This window comes from Talpa occidentalis, unplaced genomic scaffold (genome assembly GCF_014898055.3).
Source record: "Talpa occidentalis isolate TD23 unplaced genomic scaffold, MPIMG_talOcc4v2.1 talOcc4.8, whole genome shotgun sequence".
Taxonomy (NCBI): Eukaryota; Metazoa; Chordata; class Mammalia; order Eulipotyphla; family Talpidae; genus Talpa; species Talpa occidentalis.
The window spans coordinates 12,719,319-12,745,998 of NW_023605194.1; the positions used below are offsets into that span (position 1 = coordinate 12,719,319).

A 26,680-nucleotide genomic window follows, 5' to 3' on the forward strand; every position below is an offset into this window, starting at 1 on the left:
AGCTCAAACCTCTTGGTCCAAAAGATGTTTGAAGACCCTTTTATCTTAAAACCAACATTTTATCAGACCTCTTTGTTTTCCCTCTTTTTTTTTTTTTTTAATTAATAAATTTTATTTTTATATTCCCCATACAATTGCAATCCCCCCATTCTGATATTATAATATGTATTATTTCAAGTACATACATATACACAACCAAAATAAAGCAAGTCTCTTTCAGGAGAAAAAAAAAAAAAAAACCAACATTTTATATGCAAATTCACCTTCCATGGGAAGTAGCACGGTGGAAGGCTCTAAGGTGCCTTAGTGTCTGTTAGTTGATTGGAGCCATTGTAGTGCTGCCCCGGTCTGCTCTCTGGCTCTCTGTGAGGCATGTGTACAGACTGTAAGTTAAAGGGAGTGGTTTTGTGTCATACTGCTCACCTTAAAATCCTTTGTTGAAGTATTCTGTTGATATTTACTTCTGAAGTGTAAAGTGTGCTGCTATTAGAGTTAAATGTAACATCTTAGTCTATAATAAGTGAATACTTCTCCCTAATTCCACAGTTCAGATACACACACACCCCCACTCACTCACTCACAGAGTTATTTATAGCACTCTTAGGTTGCAGATTTAGAAACTTAAGTAGAGAAAAGTCTATATATTTACATACATGTATATATATATTTTTTTAACTTTCAGACTAACTGGATGGGTGCTGCTAAAGCTGTTCAACAGCTTCTTTTGGAACATTCAGATTCACAAGGGTCAACTTGAGATGGTTAAAGCTGCAACCGAGGCAAGAATTCCATGAATCTGTCATTCTGTTTTCTCCACGTATACAGAGGATTTTAGAGTTCTTTTGGAGATGTTCTCTTGTGCACTGTTGTGCATTCTGCACCAATTGAAGATCCCCCATTTGCGATAACTACAGAGACAAGTATTTGAGAGGAGCAGGTGGGGGAAGGGAGCAATATACAGGATACTTTTTCTAAGAAACGTGTTAGCTACTTTGAAAATCAGGTAGAATAATCTCATTTTATAAATGAGGAAGTGAAGGCACAGATTATGAAATTGTCCCTAGTCACAGTTAACAAATGACTTGCTTAGAATTTCCGACCAAATCAAGCTTGACTCCAAACCTGTGCTCTTTTTATATGATTAAGGCTGCCTCTCAGCCTATAGAGAATCATCTTTTCTCCTCAGTGCTCTTCTCTTTTCGCCGATTCTTTGTTGTTGTTTTTAGCTATTAGCATTAACTGGAAAGAAGTTCATATTACTGAAAAATGTTTTTAAAGAATGAATCACTGATTAACCAGTGTTTGAGTGACTTGTAGTCAAATAAGAAGTGCAAATTGTGATTGAACTTTGCATTCCAATTTTGAATTTGGCATTTTTCTCTTTACTAGGCAAATTTGCCACTTATATTTCTACCAGTTCATAGATCTCATATTGACTATCTGCTGCTCACTTTCATCCTCTTCTGCCATAACATCAAAGCACCATACATTGCTTCAGGCAATAATCTCAACATCCCCATCTTAAGGTAAGATAAGCCTATTTTGAAATTTAAGGTATGAAAAAGATTTTATTTTGAGTTTTATTATATGTTTTGGTACATGTTATTGTAAAGAGGATAGCTCTTATATTACGTGTGTTTAGTGTGGAAAATCTGGCAAGTACAAGAAAACATTAAGACTGTTTCCATTATTTCTGTGTTTTATGTGTGATTCTTGGAAAGCTATGACTAACTAAACCTTAATGGGTGATATTTAAGTGGATAAAAGTGCTTTGAAAGACAAGATAGCAAATTATTCTATCCTGCCTGGCAGCAGGAAGGTGGGGTCAGGGTAGAGGTGGGGAAATAGAGCAATCAAAATGATATGTAAGGGTAAGTAAGAAGAACCACACCTGTTACTTCAACCTCATGATTTAGTGGAGTTAGAAACAAGTGATAATTACAATATTTGAAAGGTTTTCAGATTGCAATGCATTCCACCCAGAGGAAATAGTATGTGAAAGCCAGAGAGACTCAAAAGCTTGGTATGATCAGGAAATGGTGGATGATTACATAGATTAGAATGTAGGGTGTGTTGGAGGGGTCAGAGGCTAGAGGAGGTGACTACATAGGTAGTGAGAGCGGGATCAAAACAATTTGCAAGCCAAGAGTTTGGAGTATATCCCATACTTGAGAAATGACCATTTAAATTAGAAGGAGTAGATCAATTTAGACTCTATTGCGATAGTTCAGGCAAGGGAAAATGAAGGCTCAAATTAAAAGTGTCATAGTATTCTTGGAGAAAAAGCCAAAGATTTGAAAAATACGTAGTAAGTTGAATTTACAAACCCAAGTGCTAGTTCATATGTGGTTCAACAGAAGGGGAGAGAAGGGAAGGTGGTTAGCACCAGGGAACTGGATAGTAGTGTGGCTGATCACCATGGAAATTGGTGAGTAGTTCAGTGGGTTTCAAACATCAAAGCACAAACTAAGCTGAGCTCCCGCAGTAGTGAGGAGTAAGAGGAGGGTGAATCTGGAAAGTGGCTAGCAGGTTGTGTAGGTAGGGCCTCACGAGATGGCTGTTGTCAGTACCTTGCACGCTGTGACATCTGATCCTTGGCTTCACAGTCCAATGAGTGCCTGTTCCCTTGGCTCAGAGTTCTGTAGCTAACCAGACTCTTGTGAGCAATGGAAGAGAATCTATTCTTTCATTCCATCAGCCCCTACTTACCCAGCTGTGCTTTAGACAAGAGCGAACATGATACATACATACTTACCAAGAAATAACTGTAATACAGTGTACTAGGACTCTACTGGACAGATGTACTGTATTTTCCAGGTATTAGAGTATTTATGCTTAATCTCCTGGGCACCTCTTCCCTGTATCAAAGAGCCTGGAAAGCAGAATTAAAAGGTCATGAGAAAGTTGGTGGTGGGCATAGATTTAGAGCTGAAAGGACTCTGCCATTTGGGCTTAGGAGAAGCCTTGCCCCATAGTAGTTTTCCGTAACCCAGAATAAGTCATGTACTCATTCCCTCCAGGTTTGGTTCTTAGCTGGAATATCTTGAAAGTGTTTAATACACACCTATACCTTCTCATAATCCTTTCTTTTTTATGAACTCTTTGGCAGTCATTGCTTAGCTCATCATCTCTTCAGACATGACTGACTGCAGGTGACCTGGCCTGTTGGCAGTTTTCTTTTGTCACATGCCAGTCTACACATTCACAGGCCACTTCTCAGGGGGTGTTATTTTTGTGGATGGTTTATCTCATTTGCTGTGAATTTATCCTGCAGGATTTTACTCTCAAGGAGTGATAGTGTAAGCTCTGGGGACCTCTTACTGTGGTTCTTACTTTGACAATAGAAGATAGTAAAAATATGTTTATGTTACTCTCACTATTTAAAAGAGTAGAAGGAGGCACTGAATTTGGAACGGTTGACTTAAATTTCATCTATTTTGTAGAAAGAGGCATGACATGATGAGAAGAATTGTTTTGTTCCTATGTGTGTATATATGAAGAAATTTTTGTTTCTTGTTTTAGAAAGAGGGCTATGCTTGGTTTCAGTGTGATAAAATTATCCTTGTTTCACAGAAACACTCTCTAAGTAGTACTTATTTGTGAACATATCCCCAAAGGAGCATCACATTCATTTTTGTAGTAAATATGCCAGAGGCAAATTTTAGAATGACTAACAGTGTCTTGAGATCCAGAGCAGGGTTTTAAAATTTAGCAATATTTTATCATCTTAAAATATGTACCATTACTTTTGCAGGGGATACATAAACTCCTTTTGGCTTGGAACACATGTAACTGTGCTTCATTATACACAGTGATGTTCTAAAACTGATGAATAATCTAAATGACTAAAATGTGTCAATGTGTCAATAGTGTAGATAATGAGAAAATGTTCATATTTTCATTCTCAGCAACTTAGACAATACACGTGGTTTAGATCCAAACAGATTTTTTTGAAGTAACTTGGAATTTGAATATTTTAAAATTAATTAATGCATTCTTGAATTGATAGTACCTTGATCCATAACCTTGGAGGCTTTTTCATACGACGGAGGTTAGATGAAACGCCAGATGGACGGAAAGATATTCTCTACAGAGCTTTGCTCCATGGGGTATGTGTAACAGCAATAATCCTTAAGGCCGATGTGGTAGTTGTCACTGTGGGAGGAAAAAGAGACTTAACTGAGATTTTTTAAAAAACTGTTGCATGATTAATTATTTGAGTGATTATTGTTTGGCCGTGGTTCAATTAATTTTTGTTATCATCATAACATCACATTGAAAGAATTGTCTTGCTGTTATTTATGTGAGTAAAATATTTTGTCAGTAGTGAAGTTAGAGGGCTGTTTTTTTTTTTTTAATTTAATTTTCTGAGCTTATACTAGGTTGAGTGCTCATGAGTTCATGTCTTAATCTCTCCTTATATCCCAGCATATAGTAGAACTACTTCGGCAGCAGCAGTTCTTGGAGATTTTCCTAGAAGGTACACGCTCTAGAAGTGGAAAGATCTCCTGTGCTCGGGCAGGACTTTTGTCAGTGGTGGTGGATACTCTGTCTACCAATACCATCCCAGACATCTTGATAATACCTGTTGGAATCTCTTATGATCGCATCATTGAAGGTCACTACAATGGTGAACAGCTGGTAAGAAGACCATATGGAAAAGTCTTCTTTGGTTTTTAAGTCTTTTGTTTTGAGATAAATGCCTTTACAATGAACTAATAATATTTTGGTGCTCCTTATTTTTAAAGCTCAGTAGGAAACTTGATAGGGTGGCCCTCTGAGTAGCTCTCAGCTCCTATGTCAGCCTGAGTGGTACTGCTGATGTGGCCTTCCTGCACCGGACAGGATTAGATTTATCAGTGTCAGCCTTGGACAGGGAATTGGAAAACTGCTGATCAATTTTCTAGGCTGTTATTGGCATTCTTGTCCTCTACTAGTTTGTACTTGATTCTTGTGGAGAACAGTAGTATACTAACTAAATCAATTAATGCTAAATGTTTTCTTTTGCATTGGCCAAATTACCTCTCCTCATGACACCATTACCTTTTTAGCATCTTCGAATACTAAACCTATCTTGACAGGTCTCAGTCAGTGATACCTATTTTCCTTCTTCATTCTTTGTCGCCTTTTCCAGGAAGAACTTCTAGTTTCCATTTAAAAAACTAACAGATTTTATTCTTTGGATAAAAGAATGTTTGCAGATGTATTAGCTTTATTTCTTATCATGTTGTTCTTTCAAATTGGAATTTAGGGAAAACCCAAGAAGAATGAGAGTCTCTGGAGCATAGCCAGAGGCGTTGTCAGAATGTTACGAAAAAACTATGGGTGTGTCAGAGTGGATTTTGCGCAACCTTTTTCTTTAAAGGTGAGTGTCTGTTAAGGCGTGGGCACAGCTCAATGTAGGGGTCTGGGCTTCAGCGCTGATTCTTATGCCTGTTCTCCATGTCACTTGGGGCTTCTGTTTTCCTCTGTCACAAAATGAAGAGTATGACGAGTATGGTGTTTCCTAAGTTTTTTTTTACCTAAGTATGTTTTTTGACAAAGGACAGCAAATGTCTGTCTTTCTATCAACATTTGTTACTTTTTTTTTTAATTCCTGAAAATTTTGCATGTTGCTTTTATATTGGTATACTATGTTTTAAAATTTTAGGAAATTTTTAAAGACATGGTCCCTAAAAGTTGGGTAAAATTGGCAGTCTCAGATGATGTTCTCTCCTGCTGAGTAGAATGTGATACCTGTATATCCACAGGGAGTGTGCCATTCTCTCAGAGAAGCCTGGGACTCTGTGTCCCTGACGTCCTGGTAATTTTAATTTCCTAAGATTTTTGAGGTGGTTAAGGAGAAAAAGAAAGGGGTAAAAAGTTGGGATTCTGGGGTAAATGAGCAGAGTTTCTATGTCTCCTGTTCTGCTTCTTGGTTTTACTTTAAAAGTTTCTAGCAGCTCTGCTAAATGCTTTTTGGCCTTAAATGCTTTCCACTTTTAGAATCTCATCATTTCTTAATGTGCCCCCATCTCTTTAAAAAAATGTTTAAAACTGTTGCAAAGTTTCTTTGTCTTGTCATGGTTTAACTTTTAGATTGAGGTTCTTTTGAATAGTATATATTTTTGAAAAGTATGATTGTGTTAACTAGCACTGTTAAGAACATTGGCAATGTCAGATAAGTTCATGAAGATGGGAGAAAAGTTATTTTTTTCTCTAATTTTTAAATGATTTGATAAGCATCATCCTGTTCTTTGTATATTCACTTCTTAGATTTCATGCTGAACAATATTCTTTGTTTGAGTGATTCTGGACTTCTGCAGATAGCTTGGGATCCAGAAAGTATTTTTCATCTACTGAACACTGCACATTTTATTAACAACTCCGTTTCACTTTTGTTAGATCAAATTATATATGTCTTATGTATGTTTTAATTATGTTTTATCAAATTATATATTATTTTATATATGTCTATGAAAGTGGGACATTTAGAGTAAATGATTGTGGGTTTTTTGTTTATTTTTTTAGGAATATTTAGAAAGCCAAAGTCAGAAACCTGTGTCTGCTCCACTTTCTCTGGAGCAAGCGTTGTTACCAGCGATACTTCCTTCGAGGTCAGGTTTGCAATATCAGTTATTTCTCCTAATATTTAGAAAAGCAGATTAATGTAACTCAACACACGTGTTCTTGTTTTCACTTTCTCACTTGAATAGCCTTTCTTGATCTGGTAAAGATAGTAATATGACATATTGTCATGTTAGTGTGGAGGTTTTTGATTATTTGCATAGTACAATCTTACTGATTTTTGTAAATCATGTAGAAGAATTAAAATTGAATAGAATTTTAATTAAAAAAACAATATTGAGCACTTCCTTTAACATGTTCAAGTGTTAAATTTTGGGAAATTGTTTAAAATGAGGCATTTGCTTTATGCACTCCTCTATAGTAGATATTGAAAGTGGTGCACCAACAGTCAAGTGTTCTGGCCCTAAGAATGTATTAAACATAATAAAAATATTATGGAGGAAATAGAAATAATTATGAGGAAACCCATAGAAATAATCTATTTGTGGTTTAAATTTAGATTATGTAATAATTTGAAGGATCTTATTAATTTACTCCTTAGTCCCATATGGTTTACTTTGTACAAAGCTGGGGTTGTAGAAAGCTAATTAAAAAACAACTTTTCAGACCCAACGATGCTGCTGCTGAAGGTACAGACACTTCAATTAATGAGTCCAGAAATGCAGTAGAAGAGTCCTTCCGGAGAAGACTGATTGCAAATCTAGCTGAGCACATTCTCTTCAGTAAGTGAAAAACCAAACTGTACTGCAGCTTTGGCATGGTGCAGTGCAACCCACACAGGTTTTAGAATCTGCTGAAGTTGGATTTAGTGTTTAGTACACAGGTGGAGGTAGGTGAGTTACTAGAAAGGATTTGAGAGTGTGGGGACCTGAGGGAATTGAATAAAATAGCTCGCACAGTGCCTTATAAGTTCTAAGTGCTCATCTGGTAGTTCTTGTGCTTCTTAAAAAATAATATTGTCAAAATGACTTGTTGCTTCTTTTGCTATTGAATTTATTTCTTTGAACTAACTTATGATGCAGTGTTTAGCTTTAAAATTTTATGTCCCTTTCCCTCTGACCCCATGATTATTTTTGTCCAGCAAGTATTGAGTAGCTGTTATGTGTATATCTTTGCTTTAACACTTGGAAATATAAATTGACTAATGAATTTTTCTGCACTCAAAGAGCTTATACTCTTCACATGGGATAGTTGTATGCAAATAATTCAGGCGTGAGTGACCCAGAACGGAGTGAGGTGAATGTAGAATTACATTCCAGATTGCAGTGTTGTGTCATGTTGCATGGTGTAAAGACTGCTTTAAAATCCGCTGGCAGGGGCCTCCCTGGTGGCACAGGCTGTTGAGCACAGCACGGTGAAGCTGGCCGCAGCCAGTGTGGGTTCAATCCCGGCTGGTTGGCGAGATACCCACATGGTGCAGCAGACCTCTCCTGTCTCACCCGCTGCTTCCCTCAGCAGTGTATTTCAGTCAGTCTGCCTGTTCTGTTCCCCACTCTGTCTCTGGTGAATCCTCTTACCCTTCCAAACATCTGGCGTGTACCCTGGTTCTTGTATAAATAAATAAATCTTAAAAAAAATAAAATAAAATCCACTGGCAGTGGGGCTTTCGGCCACAGTGGGCTCCCCTTGATGGTCCATGTGCCTCGATATTGTCAGACTCTTAGCACTTCCAGCCTAGGGGTTTCCTCATCTTGTCTTACTCCTACTAGTTGCTACTGTTCCTGCTTCCTTTTAGGCCAGAGTATTCTTTCTTGAGCACATCTGACTGTGTCTCTTCCCTGCTAAAAATCTGGATGTTAAAAATAACACAGCCTTAATGTGGAAAAGTTGGGGGGGGGAAAAAAAACACTACCCAAATAACCAGGGTATTGCTGTTTAGTAAATTTCTTTATATTGTGCTATTTCCATTTATAACAGGTATTTATTTATTTATGTTTTAAAATTTATCAGGTAGGAAGGGGGTACATTTTTTGTACACTGGAGACAAAATCAGTTATGAGGAAAATATTCATTAATTTATTGCCGTCTCAAAACACTCATAAATTGTATCCTTGTTTTGGGTTATTTAATGGACAGTCTTGTATTTGGTTTATGTAGTTATAATATTCTATAAATTCTACGTGTGGGGTTATGGGCTCTAGTCATTTTCAAATGTACTTCTGCCTCCTCTGCCCTGTCTCTAGGCCGGTTGAAAGTCATTTTTACACAGCGCAGTGAATTAGGTGGTATTTTCATTTCACCAGTGAGGAAGCTAATGCTTAGGAGTTTTAAGTAGTTTTCCCCAAGTCATGAAATTAGTCAGTGTAGAAGTTAGGATTTAAGCCCAGATTTGCTGACTTCAAATTCACCCCCAACCCTGTATTTTTGTTTTAATGTGATGAGCACCGCACGAAGAGTGAAGTAGAGCCAGGAACAAGTCAAGAAACTGAGAAGTGGGATATCTCACAAAATTCCCAAAACAGACTCATACTTTGCATCTTGGTAGTTCCATAAAGGTGTCTCTTGGTCATTCAGTAGCTAAACCCGCTGAATTAAATAGAAGGCGGACCTGTCTTTAATTGAATTCTGTTATATGATGAATAGTGATCTTTAATGCGGGTCCATTGGAACACAGTAGAACATTACCGCTTCCTTTTGGCAAATCAAAGTTACAGAAAATGTGGTAGAGCACTCTTTACAGTTTTAAATAGTTAAGACTTGACTGCTTTTAAAGTGTTTGGGCTATATTAAAAAGAGAGAGCAACTAAAGCTTTGTGTTTGCCTTCCAGCTGCTAGCAAATCCTGTGCCATCATGTCGACACACATCGTGGCCTGCCTGCTCCTCTACAGACACAGGCAGGTATGTCTGCCGTGACACCTGGAGTTACACAGAAGGCATGCGATTACTTTGACTGCTGTTCAAATACTTATTCATTGGTAGATTTGACCTAGTCTTGACTTGTGCTGTGAGACAAATAGTAAAATAAACTAAGGACCTTTTCCCCACGAGCTTACAAAGCTGATGCACGAAACTCAGAGACTGCTTATTACATATAGTAATTAGCCTGTAGACATGTATATATAATATAAGACTGCTTATTATATGTAGTAATAAGATATTCTTTTGAGTAATACCGTAATGGAAATAAGGCATATTTCAGTGACATGTGCTATATATTCTGCATAGTTTCCAAGTGATTTGATTTGAGTGTAGGGTCCTTGCTTCATATTCCTACAATCTATAAGTGCTGAGATGGGAGAGACCATGTCTGACTCACTCATAGTCATGTTCGCAGTACCAGGCATTGTGCCTAGACACATATATGACATATATGTATCAAATAAATATTTATCACATAAATATTTTAAATGAGAGCAATTCTTGCTAAAAAATAGCACTTCCTACTTTCAGATGGCTGCTGCTTCCCTTTGTGATCTTCCTTGCTCATATCTGTGTGTTGTGACTAGAATGTTCTCTGGCATGTGGACGATGTCCCTCTTCCTGGGGTCCAGCTCATTAGTCAATTTGGTGACTTTGCTCTGCGTTGGCGTGCTCACCCTGCTTCTGTGTGCTGAACTCAAGCTGCAGGAAGCCAGACAGGAGGAAAATCCTTGGGATGGCCTCGCAGCCTTTTGGGGAGTAGGTTTTCCGTCGTCATGAGACTATTTCTGTCTGCTTCTCTAGGGAATTGATCTCTCCACACTGGTAGAGGACTTCTTTGTGATGAAGGAGGAAGTCCTGGCTCGTGACTTTGACCTGGGCTTCTCGGGAAATTCAGAGGACGTGGTCATGCATGCCATCCAGCTGCTGGGAAATTGTGTCACCATCACCCACACCAGCAGGAATGATGAATTCTTCATCACTCCCAGCACAACTGTCCCATCAGTATTTGAACTCAACTTCTACAGCAATGGGGTACTCCATGTTTTTATCATGGAGGCCATCATAGGTATGTCAGGCCTTAAAGTGTTTTTGTGGAAAACAGAGGATCTAAACCACCTAGCGGTGCCTCCTTCAGTTTGGATGATTACCCCTTGTTTGAGGCAATGTGTTGCTATATTTTTAGTTTTCAATTGAAAATGTAATCTGCTATAGCTTGCTTTTACATTTATTACACAGGTAGCTCCTGAGTTTCTCTATTATAATATTATCCTTATGTTAAGGTGAAGAGGGAAATTGTCTTGCTGTCCGGGAGCTGAAAATCTCAGTGAAATGAGACTTTTATATGGCAGTGAAACTAGTGGAGGGGACTCATTTGTGATGAAGAGAAACCATAGCAGGAGAGCAGAGGGGCCTGAAGTTCTTGAGAAAGGCATGGACGGAGTTGGGATCACAGGGAATCACAAAAAGTGAATCCTGAGGAGATTTGCTTAAATTTTTGCAGTAAATGTATGTTACTGTTTTTGCCATTTTGGTGTACTAACAGGCTATTGAGGTCATTCAGGTTATTTGAGCTAGCTGAAGTCTTTCTTGGAGCTCCTGGCTTCACTACTACTTTTGTTTCCTCAGCCTGCAGCCTCTATGCAGTTCAGAACAAGAGGGGTTCAGGAGGGCCTGCTGCTGTGTGCCCCAACTTGGTCAGCCAGGAGCAGCTGGTGCGGAAGGCAGCCAGCCTGTGCTATCTGCTCTCTAATGAAGGCACCATATCTCTTGTAAGTGTGACCCCTAGGATGACCTAGCTGCCTTTTCTGGAGCTTTTTTTTTTTTTTTTGTGAAAACACAAACCACCTTTGTTTTTCTCCTAGAGAATTTGGGTCCATTATTGAAGCTTACATTCTATCTTGAATCTCCATGACCCCCAAACTGATGTCATTCACTGTTTTGGTTTGCTGTTGGGGCCACCGCCCCGGGGAAGCCTTCTTGCAGCTGTGAGGGGTGGTAGGACATATGGCTCAATGTTCTCAGCAGTTAGATCCAAAGAAACCGAGCCCTTGCCTGAGCCTGAGGCACAGGGTCAGAGGTTTGTGTGTGATTAACACGCCCACTTGCAGGTGATAGAGCCAAGGAAGATGGAGTCAGAAGCAGTCTTAAAAGTTGTCTGCTTAACCTTTTGTCACTTTCTAAGTGGGGAAACTAAGGTTTAGCAGTACTAACGAGCACTTATATTATTGCTAACCACTTTCAGACATTTATGGTGATATACATCTATACATTGAGCAGCAGAAAGGTTTATCCCCCTCAAAATCATCAACATATAGACTCACATTTTATTTGAAGTCTAATTTTTTCTTCCTGAGATGTTTATGAGCACATGTGTTAGGAAAACAGTCCTCTTCCACCATGTTTTTGGATATGACATGGTGGTGGCCCTATCGGGGATCTGTTTTGCATGAATCTTGGGGGCAGGGTAGGTGGGATAGGGTAGATAAGGCTCCCTAGATTAACCTTTGTCTTTTTCCTGGGCCTTTTTTTGAGTTATTTGAATATCCCTGTTTCCTCATCTACCACCTTTGCATACGACATTTGATGTAAGAGAGCTTTTGCAGAGAAGCAACTCCTTTGAGGGTGAGCTCCATTCTGGTGAGGGAACTGAGCTCAGGAGCACCGTTGAGTCAGGTGGTACCTTGAGTTCTCTTCGCAGGCTTTGCTCTCCACTGGGAAGCCTCACAAGGGGGGCCTGGAAATCTCAGATTTTTCCCGGGGCGGGGGGGGGGGGCACAGTGGAAGTTTTGGCAGTTACCTCGTGCTGTGTTTTCTGCCTCACATCTAGTTGCGTTTTCTTCTCAGCCCTGCCAGACATTTTACCAAGTTTGCCATGAAGCCGTAGGAAGGTTTATCCAGTACGGCATTCTCACAGTGGCCGAGGTAAGAGAAATAGCTTTCCTTTATTTAAATCTTGTTTGTCATTTCCTTCTCTGTTCTACCAGTAATTTTAAACAATATTGCAGCTGATTATTTTAACAAGTAATTGCATTTGGTAGTTAAGTCAAGATGAAGAAAAAAGGGGAGAATAAATGTCTTTTGGGATTGTTTAATATTTTGGTTACTTTTCTGTAACTGAAGTTGTCTGAAACAAATCTTGACTTGATTCCATGGCATCTGGAGGTTTGCATTCTAAAATGAGATGTTTGCTAATCAGGGTGCTTACAGATTGCGCATATGCACTTTTCTTTTTTGAGATTTTAATTTTGGTATATTTGGTGTAGAGAATATGGCCTGGGAAAGTAGACATCAAGTCAGAAGCACCGATGGTATTTTATTTGATCTCTCCCCCTGTCTTCCCAGAGTCTGTGGCAAGGGGAGTGGGTCGACTGTGGAAGGGCCAAACAGGAGACTAGGGAAAGGAGTGAGCGAGCCGCTTGGTCTGGGCTCCACCTGGGCTGTGCATATTTATTGACCGTTGGTCATCTCCTTGTCATAGCAAGAGGAGCAGGAAGATATTAGTCCTGGTGTTGCTGAACAGCAGTGGGACAAGAAGCTTCCACAACATTTATCTTGGAGAAGTGATGAAGAAGATGAAGACAGTGATTTTGGTGAGGAGCAGCGAGATTGCTACCTGAAGGTACTTTGGTGACGAATTCTGGTGGGCATTACGGTGATGGGGTGAGGTTTGTGTCGCCTCTAATTGATGAGATTCTTACACACTGAGACTGGTGACTTATATCAGAAGTACCTACAAATTGGCTGTGGTACTTTCTACCTAGAAAGATGCTCCAGCTGTTGGAATTGAAAATCCCACAGGGGAATGTCACAGATGATGCCTTCGTGACTCTCATCAGAACGCACAGGTGCAGCCTGCTGGGCTGCCCTTGCATGCACTCCTGAAGAGGAGCGCATTTTTTGTTCCGCCACCCCCAGGCGTGGTCGGGAAGGGAATGAGTCCTCCCTGGCCTGGTTGCTCTTGATTCCCTTCTCAGTCTTGCTCTCCCTCCCCAAATTTTACACATCAAGCTCTTTGCCTTCAATTAAATCCTATCACAGGAGAAAATTGGGGTTTTTAAAAGATAAGTTGTCCTTGATTTAGAAAATCAATTTTGTCTAATTTGTAATTTTAGACATTAGTGATAATTATTCATCTTTTGTTGAATCCCCCAAGTGGATTACCATCTTTGGAGTGGGATGAGACTCTTAGTTTACACACACACACACACACACACACATGCACGCACGCATGCACACACGCACACACATAGACTCAGGAGCACTATAGCTTCTGGAGATCCTAAGTGACATTTAGAAGTTTCTCCATCCTGGGTATTCCTAGTTTCACATGGGACAATGGTGTACACTTCGCAGGGCTAAATTGAATGTGTGTGTTTTAGGGGGGCAGTGAGGGCCCCCCTGCCTCTAAGCACCCCCCAGCTGCTGCCATCCTTCCCCCTGTGCCAGACTGCACTGCGGGCTGAGTCGGGGAGGGATAGCGGGGACTGAGGTGCTCTCGGGTGGTTGTCCCATTTTGCACACTTGCGTAACTGTGCAGCCTGGGCTTCAAATCCTGAAGTCTAGCCTCAGGCTCAGCCATTTTCAGAAATGACACGACATCATTGCATCATTCAGGCATGACCATATCTAGGCAGCTGTTCATGAATGCAAATCTTGGGTTTGTGAAAGTCTGTGGTAACAATAGAGTTCACATCTCGTACGTAGCGGTGGTTTCCATGGGGTGCCCCATGCAGGGAGCAGGGTCACTTCTCCATAGTGATGATGTGAGCGGCCATCTTCTTGTTCCTGGCTCTTGGGGGGTGATCCTCCGGTGGCTGCCTTTCTTCTGTCCCTTTGCCGAGCCTTCAACTCCCACTCTTCACCCCAGGTGAGCCAGTCCAAGGAACACCAGCAGTTCATCACCTTCCTGCAGAGGCTCCTTGGGCCTTTGCTGGAGGCCTATAGCTCTGCCGCCATCTTCATTCATAACTTCAGTGGTCCTGTTCCAGAGCCTGAATATCTGCAAAAGCTGCACAAGTACCTGATAACCAGAACGGAAAGGAATGTTGCGGTGTATGGTACGTATGTCACTCACTGTTTTGGCTTCTTTGAAAGTAATGTCCTTTTTGATCATAGGGATCTGCTAATTGTAGATCCCTACAAGTGGGGGAAAAGGAAGAAAGTATCCTGACTTCTAATTCCATAGGATTCTGCTGTTGCTATTTTGGTATGTTACGTACGGTGAGTGATATAGTTACCTCTCCTGCTCTTCCTTTTTTCCTTAGATGACAAAGAAACAGCAAATCATTAGTGCCCTCATAGTCCACCAGCAGCAGAAATGGAGCTTGGCCCCAGCATGTTGACTCAGCCAGCCCCTCTTCCTAGCTTCCCACACTTTATGACTGTGGGTCCTGGGGTTTTTCTGGACCTAAAAACATTTGACAGGGTCTTACTCTTTCTTTACAGCTGAGAGTGCCACATATTGTCTTGTGAAAAATGCTATGAAAATGTTTAAGGACATTGGGGTAAGTTTCCATTATTTATAGTGTAAAAGTTTGTTTTAGCTTTTCTGTCCCTCTGTTTAGATCCAGACTCTGAACCATGTTTGTGTTGGGGTCCACACTGTGAGAAGCTGTTTCTGCTGGGTTAATCATGAAGGCATTTCTGGGGGAGGGGCCAGGGGGAGTAGGTTGAAGGTGAGGCCCATCAGTACAGATATATTTGAATGTTCCAGAATTTTCTTCATTTCAAAATTGTTTATATAGAACAGGTGCCTGTGTGTTTCCAATATAAAGCACTTTTGACGAGGAGATTAATTATGTCATAAGATTCAGTTATTTCCTTGTGTTTTCACCTATTGCTAGAAGGCTCTCAGGTATCTTTTACCTTCACATACGTTCCTTGGAGGTGCCAGTGGCCTTTGTAATGGACTATTGGTGACTTTATTCTAACATCAAGTTTAAAGTGTAGCACACTGCTTGAGTTCTACCCCAAAAAGTGCCCCGCTTAGCCTTCCCACCTCACAGGCCTCTCCACCCCCTCCCTGCACACATCCATAGGTGCCTTTACAGAGGCCAGGATGTGGTCTTTGTACTTCATTGCCTAGGCCTCAGGGCACAGGTTGGGGGTTGGTAACAAAAATGTCTTGTTTCTGTCTATAATTTAATCTAACCTGTCTCTGTAGGTTTTCAAAGAGACCAAACAAAAGAGAGTGTCTATTTTAGAGCTCAGCAGCACTTTTCTACCTCAGTGCAACCGGCAAAAACTCCTGGAGTATATTCTGAGTTTTGTGGTGCTGTAGGGCACTCCAGCACCGCAGGCAAGCGAAGGGTGGGCCAAGTCCCTGGTAGGCGCCAGCCTCTGGCTCGAGAGTTGAAGGTGCCGTCGTGTGGTCAGACTTGACCTGACCTGAAGTGACCTCCTGGAAGACAAGTGCCTTCACCCCTCCGTGGATCTGTGATCATCCCAACTCTCCGATGACACGGTAGCCTACAGATAACACTTCGGGGGCCCCCCGGCTGCCATTTGCAATCATAGTCAGTAGATTACAGAATGAAATCTTAAAAAATATTTTGGAGTTTATTAAAGACTCACATTTTAATTGCAACTCTAAAGGACTAATTACTGTGATTGAAAGAAAGATGTAGCTGTATTCTAGATCTGAATCTTGTGTAGTGTACTAAATGCTGTCAGTAATTCATCAGTATATTTCCTGATTAATGTTTAATACTTCCTTTAAAAAGAATCAAGTCATCATACACTGTTCTCCCTCCCCCCCCCCCAGTTTTATCTTGTCCATTGTAGCTAATTTTGAAATGGGAATGTCTTTCATCCCAAAGTGCTTTACAAATGTTTGGGCTGAGCAGCATCATCCCCAGGTATCACTGTGCTGTCCTTTGCTGTCAGATTAAGAAAGTGTTTTAACAAGTGCAGGGAAACAGACAATATTGGCTTAGGTCAGAAGTAGAGATAATGTGATCAGCTAACATCAGGAAGTAGGGCTAGCAGGATTCAAGGTCAACTTGGCCAGAAAACTGACTTTGAAATTCTGGCTCATATAAAAAAGTGCCATTGAGTTTTAAATGACCAGCAAGTATTTAGGAACAACTCCTATTTTATGTCTGCACCCCTTCCGCCCCCCAGGTGCCTGCCACTCATAGGTCAAAGCTGTTCTTGGAGATCCTCCAACCGAATAGCAATTGACCTGAGTGGATCAGTTTGTCCTGATAGAATGTGTTGGTATGAGCGCTCTGGCTCCAGATCCTGGCCGGGGGCACTCATGCCCTACTGCCAGGTCATGTGCTGTGCCTGGTCCGGGTAGCTGGCAAACCCTCAAGTTGTGCAGTCTCCAGCCTGTGGCTGTGTGGTAGCCCCACTGACTGGTGACTGGGTAGAGGCACTTATGAATTTTTAGCTTTGAGGAAAAACCATGGTTCTATAAAAATTTTAATGGGTTATATGTCTAAACCCCGATGCCACGTAGTGGCAAATAATTATGAAAAATTGTTCCTAATGGGTAGGTGCCTTTTTGTGAACAGGGGGCATAATTGTTAGCTAATTGTAGTCATGATGGTGATTTCTTAAAGATCATGGGATATTTAAACATTTTCTAACTGTTTATTATTCCTTCTCTCCACGGTATTATGAAATAAGGATTTTTTCCCTGATAAATATTGCACATAGTCTTTAATATAAAGTACTGAGAATTATGTTTGTATGTTCATAAGCTTGGGTTTTTAACACTACTGGGATCTCATGAATATTCTGTGTCTTGGGAGAGGAAGGTCTGACTAGTGTTTGACACTGTCTGAATGTCCCGTTTGCAGCACCTGGCAGCAGCACGCGCTGCGTGGTCTTCCGCTCTGCTCCAGCTGCCTGCCTCTGGGACGCGTGCCCTGCTCAGCCACCGGCAGTGTTGCTGCGGCTCCTGTGGAGGGTGGGCTTCGCCTGCCTCACAGGTTCTTCTTCCAATGGAGCTCTGTCCTGGGTGGGATAACCCGGGGGCTTTTGTATCCCCTTGGGTGCTTCTTATTGGGCAAGCATTTTATGAGTCTCTTTTATTCATCCTCTAAATTATAGGTCAAAGATTACTCAAACTGTCTCTTAGTCAGCTGGAAAGTCAAGTTGGCACCGACTTCCCAGTAGATCTGCTGCCCCGCCTGTGACTTCTGCTGAGAGTTGCTGCTGCCCGCCTGGCTGGGGCACAATGGCTTCTCTGGCTTTATTTTCTCTTTCAGTTGGTTTGTTTTCTAGAAATCTAATCAGATGCTTTGGGGGGATGCAATGTATGATCGCTATCTCTCTTGCCACTTAACTCACTGTGAGAATAAATATGCATGCTTTTTTGTAATTAACTGGTGCTTTGAAAACCTTTTTTAAGGAAGAAAAATCTCAACCAAAGTTATGCTCATCCAGACAAACTGACCCTTGAATTCATTTTAGCACAACTCATTCTTCAGTGCCTCGTTACTGAAAAACATGCATCATCGCAATAAGGCTTCCAGCTAGCACTATTTGCTAAAAGATTTATTCTCATTGTTTTCCAAAAGTGAATGGCTTCCCTGTAAGATTAAACAAACTAGGTGCTTGTAAATAATTTATTACAGTTTACTCTATTGCATTTCTATAAAACTGAAATGCATGCTCTCCAGGGAAAGACTGTGAGTCAAGTAAAAAAAAAAAATTAAAAAACCCCAAGAATAAGCAATATGAAACTGCACTCTTTCAAAAGGAGAATGTCCTAAGTAATTCTGAAGAGGGGAAGGAATTTTTGCTTTCTTAAAATTTTAAGAAAAATAAAGGGAAAGAATTACTGTCCAGTCTGTAAGCCTATAACAGAGAAAGTACTAGCTGAGTCTTCCTACTCAGATCTACCTGTTAAGTCTCACAAAGGTGAGTGGAGAAAATAGAAAATAGAGTGGGGAGTGCAGTGAATGTGAGCTCATGCTCTGGAACGCTTGGTCTCCTGAAGGGGAGAAGCGTTTCCCACAGTTCTCTGCGTGTATGAGTACATTGTGAGATGTTCGTGGTGTTCAGTAGAACAAGTATCACTAGTAAAATACATTTACACATGGAGCTTCTTTCCTAGAAACTCAGAATGCACTTGAGTGCAGCAAGGGCTCAGGGTCCATTGAACTCAGCATTTCCCAATCGATGGGACCCCAGGACCTTTCCAGGACACAGGGACATCTATGAACCTCTCACCAGTATCTCATGCAAAGCATTTTGGGAAGCACTATGGAAGGTAGTTCTTATAGAAGACAAAACAATAGCTCGTGGAGGGTACTGAGGTGGGACTGGCATGCGTTTTGTACTGAGGAGGAATCTGCATGCATTTTATATAATCAGATGTTGCATTTAATGGATGTATATTTCTTCTAGAAACAATAAGCACAGGAGGTGGTCAGAACTCTCCTTTGGAGAGATTAGCCATCACTAATCCTGGTCTTTTTTTACTGAAAGCAGTAAAATTAACAAAAGGATTAATTGAAGTTAATCACTGAGATTTAAATTCAGATTTAGAAGAAAATATTGCACAATTGAATGCAGATTTTTATCCGCAAATAGTTCTAGTATTTAGAACTGATAGGACCTATCACTGAAGTTTATAAGACTTAATTTGGATGTAAATCTATTTTTTAAAACACTCTTTTTAGAAACTTGAGACTTGACACCTGGCATTTTAGTTTAATACAAACTAATGATTGCATTGGAAAGACACTTTTTATTTCTAAATGACTACAGCTCTGAAATGCCGCAACGGAAGGTGTCAGACTGTTTGCCCATTGTACAAAGAAACCTTAGATTGTTGTAAAGGGAATGACCACAAGGTACTGTAAAATAACTGTGATTTCGCGAGCGACACTTACTGGGAAATGTTGATTGATTTTTATGCCTGTTAATGTATTGTAAGAAGCACAGAAGTATAATTTTGTTTCAATAAACCAAAAAAAAAAAAAAGAATATATTCTGGATGTCTTACATTTGAAGTTGAAAATTTCCTATGTAACCACTACACAAACATTTCTTCCTTTTTGACTATGTAGAACTATATTAAACTATACTCAACTATGTTAAAATGCTTCTAAGAAATCTAACAGAAATCATGAACCTGTAGTGCCTGCTTTTTATGAAACACAGAGAACTCTTCAAATCTCATGAAGCCTGTGGAAATACAGATGTCCCCACTTTAGCTGTTGCTCTCCTTAGTAAATACATCACAGAGATGCTCAGTGGATTTCTGTAAAAGATTCCTTTAAACCGGATTCCGCTGTCATATTTTTTCTATTTGAGCGTATGACAGCATGCCCTGGAGTGTTAGGCATTTCCCTCTAGTTCATGACAGTTGCTCAAAAAAGATTTTACTTTTTGAACCAGTAGGATGAGTTTTCTATCAGATCACTGTTTTCCGTGACTCCTCTGGAATGCTCAAGTGCGGCTTGCTCTTGAGTGTGCTCTGGAAAAGATGGTAAATACTTGCCTGGCATCTATCCATGCCCTTTGGGGGCTCAGCATGGCTGTGAACCCACTGACACCTATGGCCCCCCAGCTCTCTCCAGCCCCTGTCTCTGAAACTTATACTTCAACCTTCGGAGTTCATCTGGGACGTTGTTGCCACGACTGATATTCGCCTCGCCCCTGGGTGCATTTAGTCTTTCCTTTGCACTAGCGGCTCTCTTGCTGCAGAGAAACAAGACCTTCTGTTTACATAGCAAAGCTCTAACTCCGAGGACCACTCACTCACTCTAGGTCCATATTAATTTTGCAGTCAAATTAATTTGTAGCCACTAATCTATGTCCTCAAGTAGACACTGATTTTGAAGGCTAATCTCTGAGTGGCCTCTATTCATGGCTTTTAGACACATTCCCTTTTGAATACCTTGCATACAACCTAGTGAAGTTTTTTTTTTTTTTAAAGATGTATTTATGCATATAAAAAAGAGCTGGGGTACAGGCCAGAGATGCAGGGGGTGGGTGAGTGGATTCACCAGCGACAGAGTGAGGGGCAGAACAGGCAGACCGACTGAAATACACTGCTGAGGGCAGCAGCAGGTAAGACAGGTGAGGTCTGCTGCGCCATGTGGGTCAGCCCCCTGGCCGGGGATCGTACTCGTGCTGCAGTGGCTGCAGATACCTTCATAGTGCTGTGTCTCAACCCCTTGCGCCACCAGGGAGGCCCCAACCTAGTGAAGTTCTAATGTGCTTCCTTGACAAACCAGAGGTGTTTCCTTAATTGTCCAGAGCACTTGTGGTGTCCACAGCAGGGCCTGGTCACCTGTAGAGATGCTGTTTTCAATTCTTTCATGCCCACAGCATCTCGTCTGCTGTTAGTGTCTTCAAGACTCCACCCTTCCCAGCTCTTTTTGCCTCCCACCCTTTACCCAACAGTCATGGGGGGAGCTGGATTCTCTGATTTAAAATAAAAATTCAATTTTGAGTGAAATTTGTATTTTTTATGTAAAAGCACCTGTTTTGACCTGTCGGTACAGCTATGTGGGCCAAGTAATCTGTGCCTGTGTGCCATTTCTGTCTTGACAGCTGCAAGTTCCTGTCTCTGGCCTGGAAGAAGGTATGACAGGGCCTGGTACCCGTCTCAGCTGACAGGAGGCAATCCATCACTGGCAGAAGGTTGACCTTGCTCATCTGAGTTAAGCAGGGAGGCAGGAAGTCTTGAAGCAAGTCTTTGATGTGGACACTGGTGATATTTAACCAGTAGTGAGCATCTGGGTCAGCCTTAGGTGTTGGCTCATTGCCAAGTCCATATCAAGGAAAGTATGTGTCAAACAAACGAGACTTGGCCACTGTTGGCTCGGTGCTAGTACTTATGACATGGAGTGATTAGAATAAATAAGTGAATCTGGTCAACTCCTGGGGAAATATCTTGCCACCTTCGTAGTGCAGGTCAGTTGAAAATTAGCAGGAAAATAACAGACACACCCTCAGACACCTACTGAAAATCCCTAAGAGCAGATGAGATAAACTGTTCCCTGGGTCCTGGAATGTTGATGGGCTGATCCAATATCTAGACCTCCATTTGCCTTCATTTACGAACAGTCCCTTCATAATTATTAATAGTGCCTCCTTGACTCAGAAGAGGCATATGGCCACGGATTATAAGATCAGTTGCTGGTGATGTGATAGGGAGGGTCCTGTTGCACTTGAGAAAGAAACTCCTTTATAATAACACACACACACGCACACACACATTCAGTATCTATCTTCTGGGAACTTTAACCATCTTCAAATGCATTTATAAGGAAATGTTTATATACATCTAACTGCTACTTCTTGAACCCACCTTTGCACTTACGGGGAAACTTCAGAGAAACCACTCAGATGTTCCCCAAGTAATCTCAGCTTCTCAGAATCCCACAAAGCCCATCTCCTCCAGGACTCTTGATGGGCTTGAGGTCAGCTCCTTTGCTGAGATCATTGCGAGGTTGTCCCTGAACTCTAGGAGGACAACTCTGCTCCTGAGCTGATGAGCTTTGGTTGGACTGGCTCTGAAGTCTTCCATGGTGTCCATTGGGTTGGCAAATTTGCTATTACAGGGAAGGAGGGGGTGGCAGTTCACCCCAGCGTCCCACCCTGCAGGGTCTTGATCCCTCTGTTTGGTGTTAAGAGGTACCACCTCCCCTCTAAGGCATGGAATGAGTCCTTTCCAGCTCTGCAGTTCAGACTCTAAACTGCAAGTTATTTTTCACACGACTTCTGTTTCCCCCTCTGGATGGGGAATTTTTACAGAATGTGTATTGCAGCTTTCCAGCCTCATTAGCTTTTCCCCACAGAAGTCCCCTCTCACTGCAGGCATGAAGCAGGCGAACTAATTTGGAAAGTATGTCTAACATGGAACACAGCCGTTGTCTTTGATCAGGATGAAACAAATTTTATTGGCAACAACTTGCATTGAAGTCATTCTTGATGAAAATTCATTGTGCTGCTCTAATCTGTTGAACCAGGGGAGGGCAGCTTCAACGGTATGTCCACGGTTGCTCTTGTAATTCAGTTTTATGAACAATAAAATCTTGTCAGTGCACAGAAATAGTTTTTCACAAATAGAGGTGAAATGTTGAGACTGAAAGAGCAATTGTCAGAAAGGGCATTTGGGTCTCACGACACCGAGGAGTCAGAACGTGGTGGACACCAAATATGGTGTTGCTGGAGCGGAGCGGGCCAACGAGCACACAGCGCCAGGAAGCAACACCCAGCGGATTCCTGAGAGGCTGAATTGAAACCCACCTTGAAAATCACAAATTAAAAGGTGAAAGGCTTTGCTAGTGATCGGAACCCCTCCAAGGTCTTTACTGACAGGAAGCTCATCAAATCTACAAATTAGAGCTAGTCACAGGTTATGCCACTTTGGGCAAATCCTGGATGTCTCCCATTTGTAAATTAGGACAAATAATAAGCCAAGTGCTCCCCCCTCCCCCAATCAATCACAGGAGTATTGTGAATCCCAACGGAGTCACTAAGGGGTGCTTTGAAAGTATAACTTAGTATAAATGTAAAGACTGGCTTCTGTAACGTTACTGGGTTATCTTGAGTCAAAGTTCTGGCTGTAGATTATTAGCACCTACCTATATCCCCTGGAACACCTTGGGGCCACCTGTATGTTGGAACTATCAGGGAGCTATCACCCCAGAGAGACCCTCCATCAGTGGGGGACAGTGCTAGAAACTAGGAAATAAACAGCCTGGCTTCTTTGCTCCTCAGTGGAAAATTCTGAAGAGTCCCCCGTGGGATTCAGTCCTGGGTGGCCATAACAGTGGCTTCTCGTTCACACCCTCCCCTTGGCCTGCCCCTGTCCATATCTTCCTTTGCTGGTCCCTTCCCGGGGCTTGTCAGCATCCACACTCACAAAAATGACTCGAATCCAAATTTTTGTCTCCTGAGCAGTTAGGGGAATCCAAACTAAGATAGTCCTCATGACTGTTCCACGAACTAGATGCAAAGTCACGTCAAGTGCTAGTGCTTCCAAAGACGAATTTGGAAGACTTACCCACACGTCGTGGTGCCTGGCTGCGGAACAACTGGAGAGAACCTGGCGTTTCTAATTCCTGGGTCAACGATGGTGATGGGGACCCCTCTGTAAACATTACTCTTTCCCTTTTGCTGATTGCCAGGGAGAAAGATCCACAGCGGTTGCCAGGGAGATTAGAATTCAGGGTGGTAAATATTCAGGTAGTGTAATTGTTACCAATCACCAACATGGACGGAGTCCAGAGGGAGGCAGGGGAGAGGGTCCGAGCATTGAGCATGGCACCCCCTGGAGCACTGTCTCCTGGGTCACGGGCCCTTCTCCAAGGACAGGGACCTGGTGACACTGTGTAGCTGGTCTTGGCCACTATGGAAACCACTGTGGGAGATCTGGATGGCCACTGAGGGGAGCTCATGAAGGCGTTCATCTTTAGGTGGGCCTGGTGGACAGGGCGAGACCCAGATTGTAGGAACAGGAGTCATTAGAAATGGAGTCGATGTTTAAAAAGTCAGAAGATTTTCTAAAATCTAAAATTCTAGTGAATTGTTTTTTTTTTTTTAATTGAATTGAATTTTGAATTGAAATGCTAGTGAATTCTAGGTTTTGTGAAAAGTCTTGGAAGACCTGTCAGCACTGGACCTGTCTTCTACTCAGGGCAATGGGCTTAATGATGAGAGGTCATTTAGATGGCAACCCCCCTCCACCGTCCCCGGGTTCAGAGGCCAAGGGTCGGGGTCATTGAATCATTGGGTTTGCAGTTTTGGTGTTATCCAAAAAAGAGAGCAATGACTACACGCACGTTTTTATTTAAAAATGGAAAAGAGAAAGCCATCCGAGTCTGCAGCTGAGCAATTTGTTTCTTTAGGGGGAGAACACAGGAATACTTACGGAGGCTGAACTCCTTGCCAGCGCTGAGGAACAGCTTCACAGGCACAGCTCGCTGAGCCCCATTTGACAGCGGGGACACGGGGGCTGGAAGACTGGGGAAGGCTTCAACCTGGGGCTCAAAGACCCACTCTCGGCTCTTCTTAGCAAATGGAACTGGGTTTCCTCCTCCTTGAGTTTCTTCCCCAGGGTAATTTGGGTACGGTAAGTCCCCGTGGTCTCCACATTTGGGGTGGGATACTGATGAGGGAAGAGGGAGGAAGGAGAGGGATGGGGCTCTATGGTTACCCCCAAAGACCAAGTCGGCCTCCCAGGACCACTCTTGATCTTAGGAGTTAAAATGGCCCAACTGGGAGGAAGCGCCTCAGGCGTGGCTGGAGGGCTGCCCCAGTGCTGCAGGTGGGCCCATCACAGGCCTGGGCCTCGGACTGATGGAAATAGGGCGTGACACCCTTAATCACAGGCGAGTCCACTCCCTGGCTGTCCTGGGTACTGGGTGCTCAGCTGCCAGCCAGCTGGTTTTGAACGCTTTGGGGGAAGTGTGAGAGTCTGGGGCCTCTGGGTTAGCTGTTTTTGTGACTCAACTACCTCAGGGTGCTTAGAGCCTTGTGATTCAGCGCTCAGAAGCTGGCAGAGGGTCCCTGGGTTCAAATCCCAGCTCCTTGCTGACTAGCCAGCCTCCTGTCTCCTGATTAATCACCCACACTAAAAGGGAGCCTCGATGTAGCCACGACCATTCACTCAGCGTTTACCGAGCCTGGCACACAGTAAACACTTTGTGAGCGTTAGTTCAGCTGAGGCGCTGCCCCTTTCCAGGTGACTCACAAACCTTTCAGCAGGATGCTCTGCCCTGGCTGCGTCTGCTGCCCACACACTCCCTGGCCCAGCCTTTCCAGGTGCTCCCTCTCTGCAAACTATGCAAGCTACAAGCGTAGACTAGCCGCCCCTGCAGCAGTCCTGTCTAGGTCAGAGCCTGACGCTTGCCGGGTCCCCTCAGCCTCCCAGTGGTCAGAAACTTTCCCAGTTGCCTTTGCCTGAACCACCTCCCTCCTCTGCCAGGGCAGGGTGTGGCCACCCCGCGCTGTCCAGCTCCGGCCACGAGGTGGCGCTGGAACTTCACCAAGGGCTTCCAGCTCAGGCTGGAAACAAGTCAGGGCCACAGCCCAGCCCAGGGGACATGTGTGTTTGTAGCTTCTTAGCAAGGCGATTTCTCCTTGTCTTCCACAAAGGAGCCCTCAGGAGAGAACCTCCAAGTGGCGGAAAGGGAGGGAGGGAGGGAGGGAGGGAGGGTCAGATAGGCCTGGGGAGGGATGGGCTCTAAGGGGCTCCAGGCTGCTGTCTCCCTCTTCTCCATGTCCTGCTGGAACAAAGAAGCCAACAGGAGGTGCCTGCAGCAGCCATCCTGGACCATGCAGGCCCTGCCACCTCTGCCTCAGTCTCAGTCAGCGCCTCATCCCTGCCGTCCTCAGGGCTGGCTCTTCTCCCTCGCCCTCTGCAGTCCATCTTCCAGGAACCTTTCTGCCCCTCTGTTTACAACCTCCCTGCCTCACCCAGTCCTTCAGCGCCACCGACCCTCCTTGGCCTCGCTGCTGGCCTCAGTCCTGCCCCCTTGGGTCTTCCATCCCCGACCCTTGCATCATCTGGGAGGGAGGGCGGCTCCGTCTGTACCTCAGGCATCTACCCTGGGCCTGGGGCCTCCTGTCCTGTCTTTCCAGCCTTCAGTCAGCACCTACCACAGCAGTGGTGCTGGCATAGACACGCCGACAGTCCTCACAGAGCTTCCCTCCAAGCTGGTGAATAGGCCAGACAGGAGCAAAGGGGTGTAAGTAAACACGGATTGAGCGTACAGCAGACGGAACATTGGGGTGCTGAGGGAGAGCCTCACCGGGGTGTGGCTGGGGGTGTCTTCTCCCGGCAAGATGCAGTTTAAGGCCGAGAAGCAGGCAGCTGTGCTGGGGAGGCTCGGAGTGGGTTCTGGCCAAGGCAAGGGTGGGAGCAGGGCCCCCTGGACCTCCGTGTGGACACAGGAGGGGCAGCGTGTCCTGGGAACTTGGCTTGACATTTATGTACGGACCAGAACTTGCAGGCAGGGACTGGGCTTGATTCATCACTGTGTCCCTAAGAAGGTCTTTCCCGGGGTGGCCGGGGGAAAAACAAGAATGAAGATGTGACGGTGTTGGAGATGGGATGGGACTGAGGCAGGACCCCTTGCTGCTGACACCTGCTGTAGGGAGGACACAGAACTTTGTGTCTGGGAACCGTGGGAAGAGGGACTTGCCAAGCAGGCACAGGGGTAGGAACCTGGGCTGGAAGGCAAGTCGGGCACCTTGGGTTTGCCCTGGACTAGCTCTGGGTGGGCAGGTTGCTCCAGCCCATCTGGTTGGGGCACCTTAAGACCAGTGACCCTT

At 43.2% G+C, this 26,680-nt stretch overlaps 1 protein-coding gene and 1 long non-coding RNA gene across 4 annotated transcripts in view; one reads left to right on the plus strand and one right to left on the minus strand.

Moving 5' to 3' along the window:
- Positions 1-16,010, plus strand: part of GPAM (glycerol-3-phosphate acyltransferase, mitochondrial) — a 50,415-nt gene extending 34,405 nt beyond the window's left edge. For both annotated transcript variants that reach the window (XM_037497660.1, XM_037497661.1), the window contains exons 7-21: positions 683-779; positions 1,390-1,526; positions 4,010-4,109; positions 4,429-4,641; positions 5,252-5,365; positions 6,511-6,596; positions 7,174-7,289; positions 9,336-9,406; positions 10,232-10,496; positions 11,057-11,199; positions 12,275-12,352; positions 12,909-13,049; positions 14,298-14,487; positions 14,876-14,934; positions 15,594-16,010. In XM_037497660.1, the coding sequence (XP_037353557.1) occupies positions 683-779; positions 1,390-1,526; positions 4,010-4,109; positions 4,429-4,641; positions 5,252-5,365; positions 6,511-6,596; positions 7,174-7,289; positions 9,336-9,406; positions 10,232-10,496; positions 11,057-11,199; positions 12,275-12,352; positions 12,909-13,049; positions 14,298-14,487; positions 14,876-14,934; positions 15,594-15,710 (1,927 nt within the window). In that variant the 3' untranslated portion in view covers positions 15,711-16,010. The remainder of the gene's footprint in view (positions 1-682; positions 780-1,389; positions 1,527-4,009; positions 4,110-4,428; positions 4,642-5,251; positions 5,366-6,510; positions 6,597-7,173; positions 7,290-9,335; positions 9,407-10,231; positions 10,497-11,056; positions 11,200-12,274; positions 12,353-12,908; positions 13,050-14,297; positions 14,488-14,875; positions 14,935-15,593) is intronic.
- LOC119234608 (uncharacterized) lies at positions 133-23,548 on the minus strand. 2 transcript variants are annotated; one of them, XR_005122665.2, is made up of 4 exons: positions 23,409-23,548; positions 4,013-4,155; positions 2,756-2,872; positions 133-383 (listed from the first exon to the last, which is right to left on the minus strand). It is a non-coding gene; the product is annotated as an uncharacterized LOC119234608 (long non-coding RNA). The 2 variants fall into 2 exon arrangements; XR_005122664.2 differs by lacking the exon at positions 133-383 and adding an exon at positions 663-908.
- Between the last annotated feature and the right edge of the window lie 3,132 nt (positions 23,549-26,680).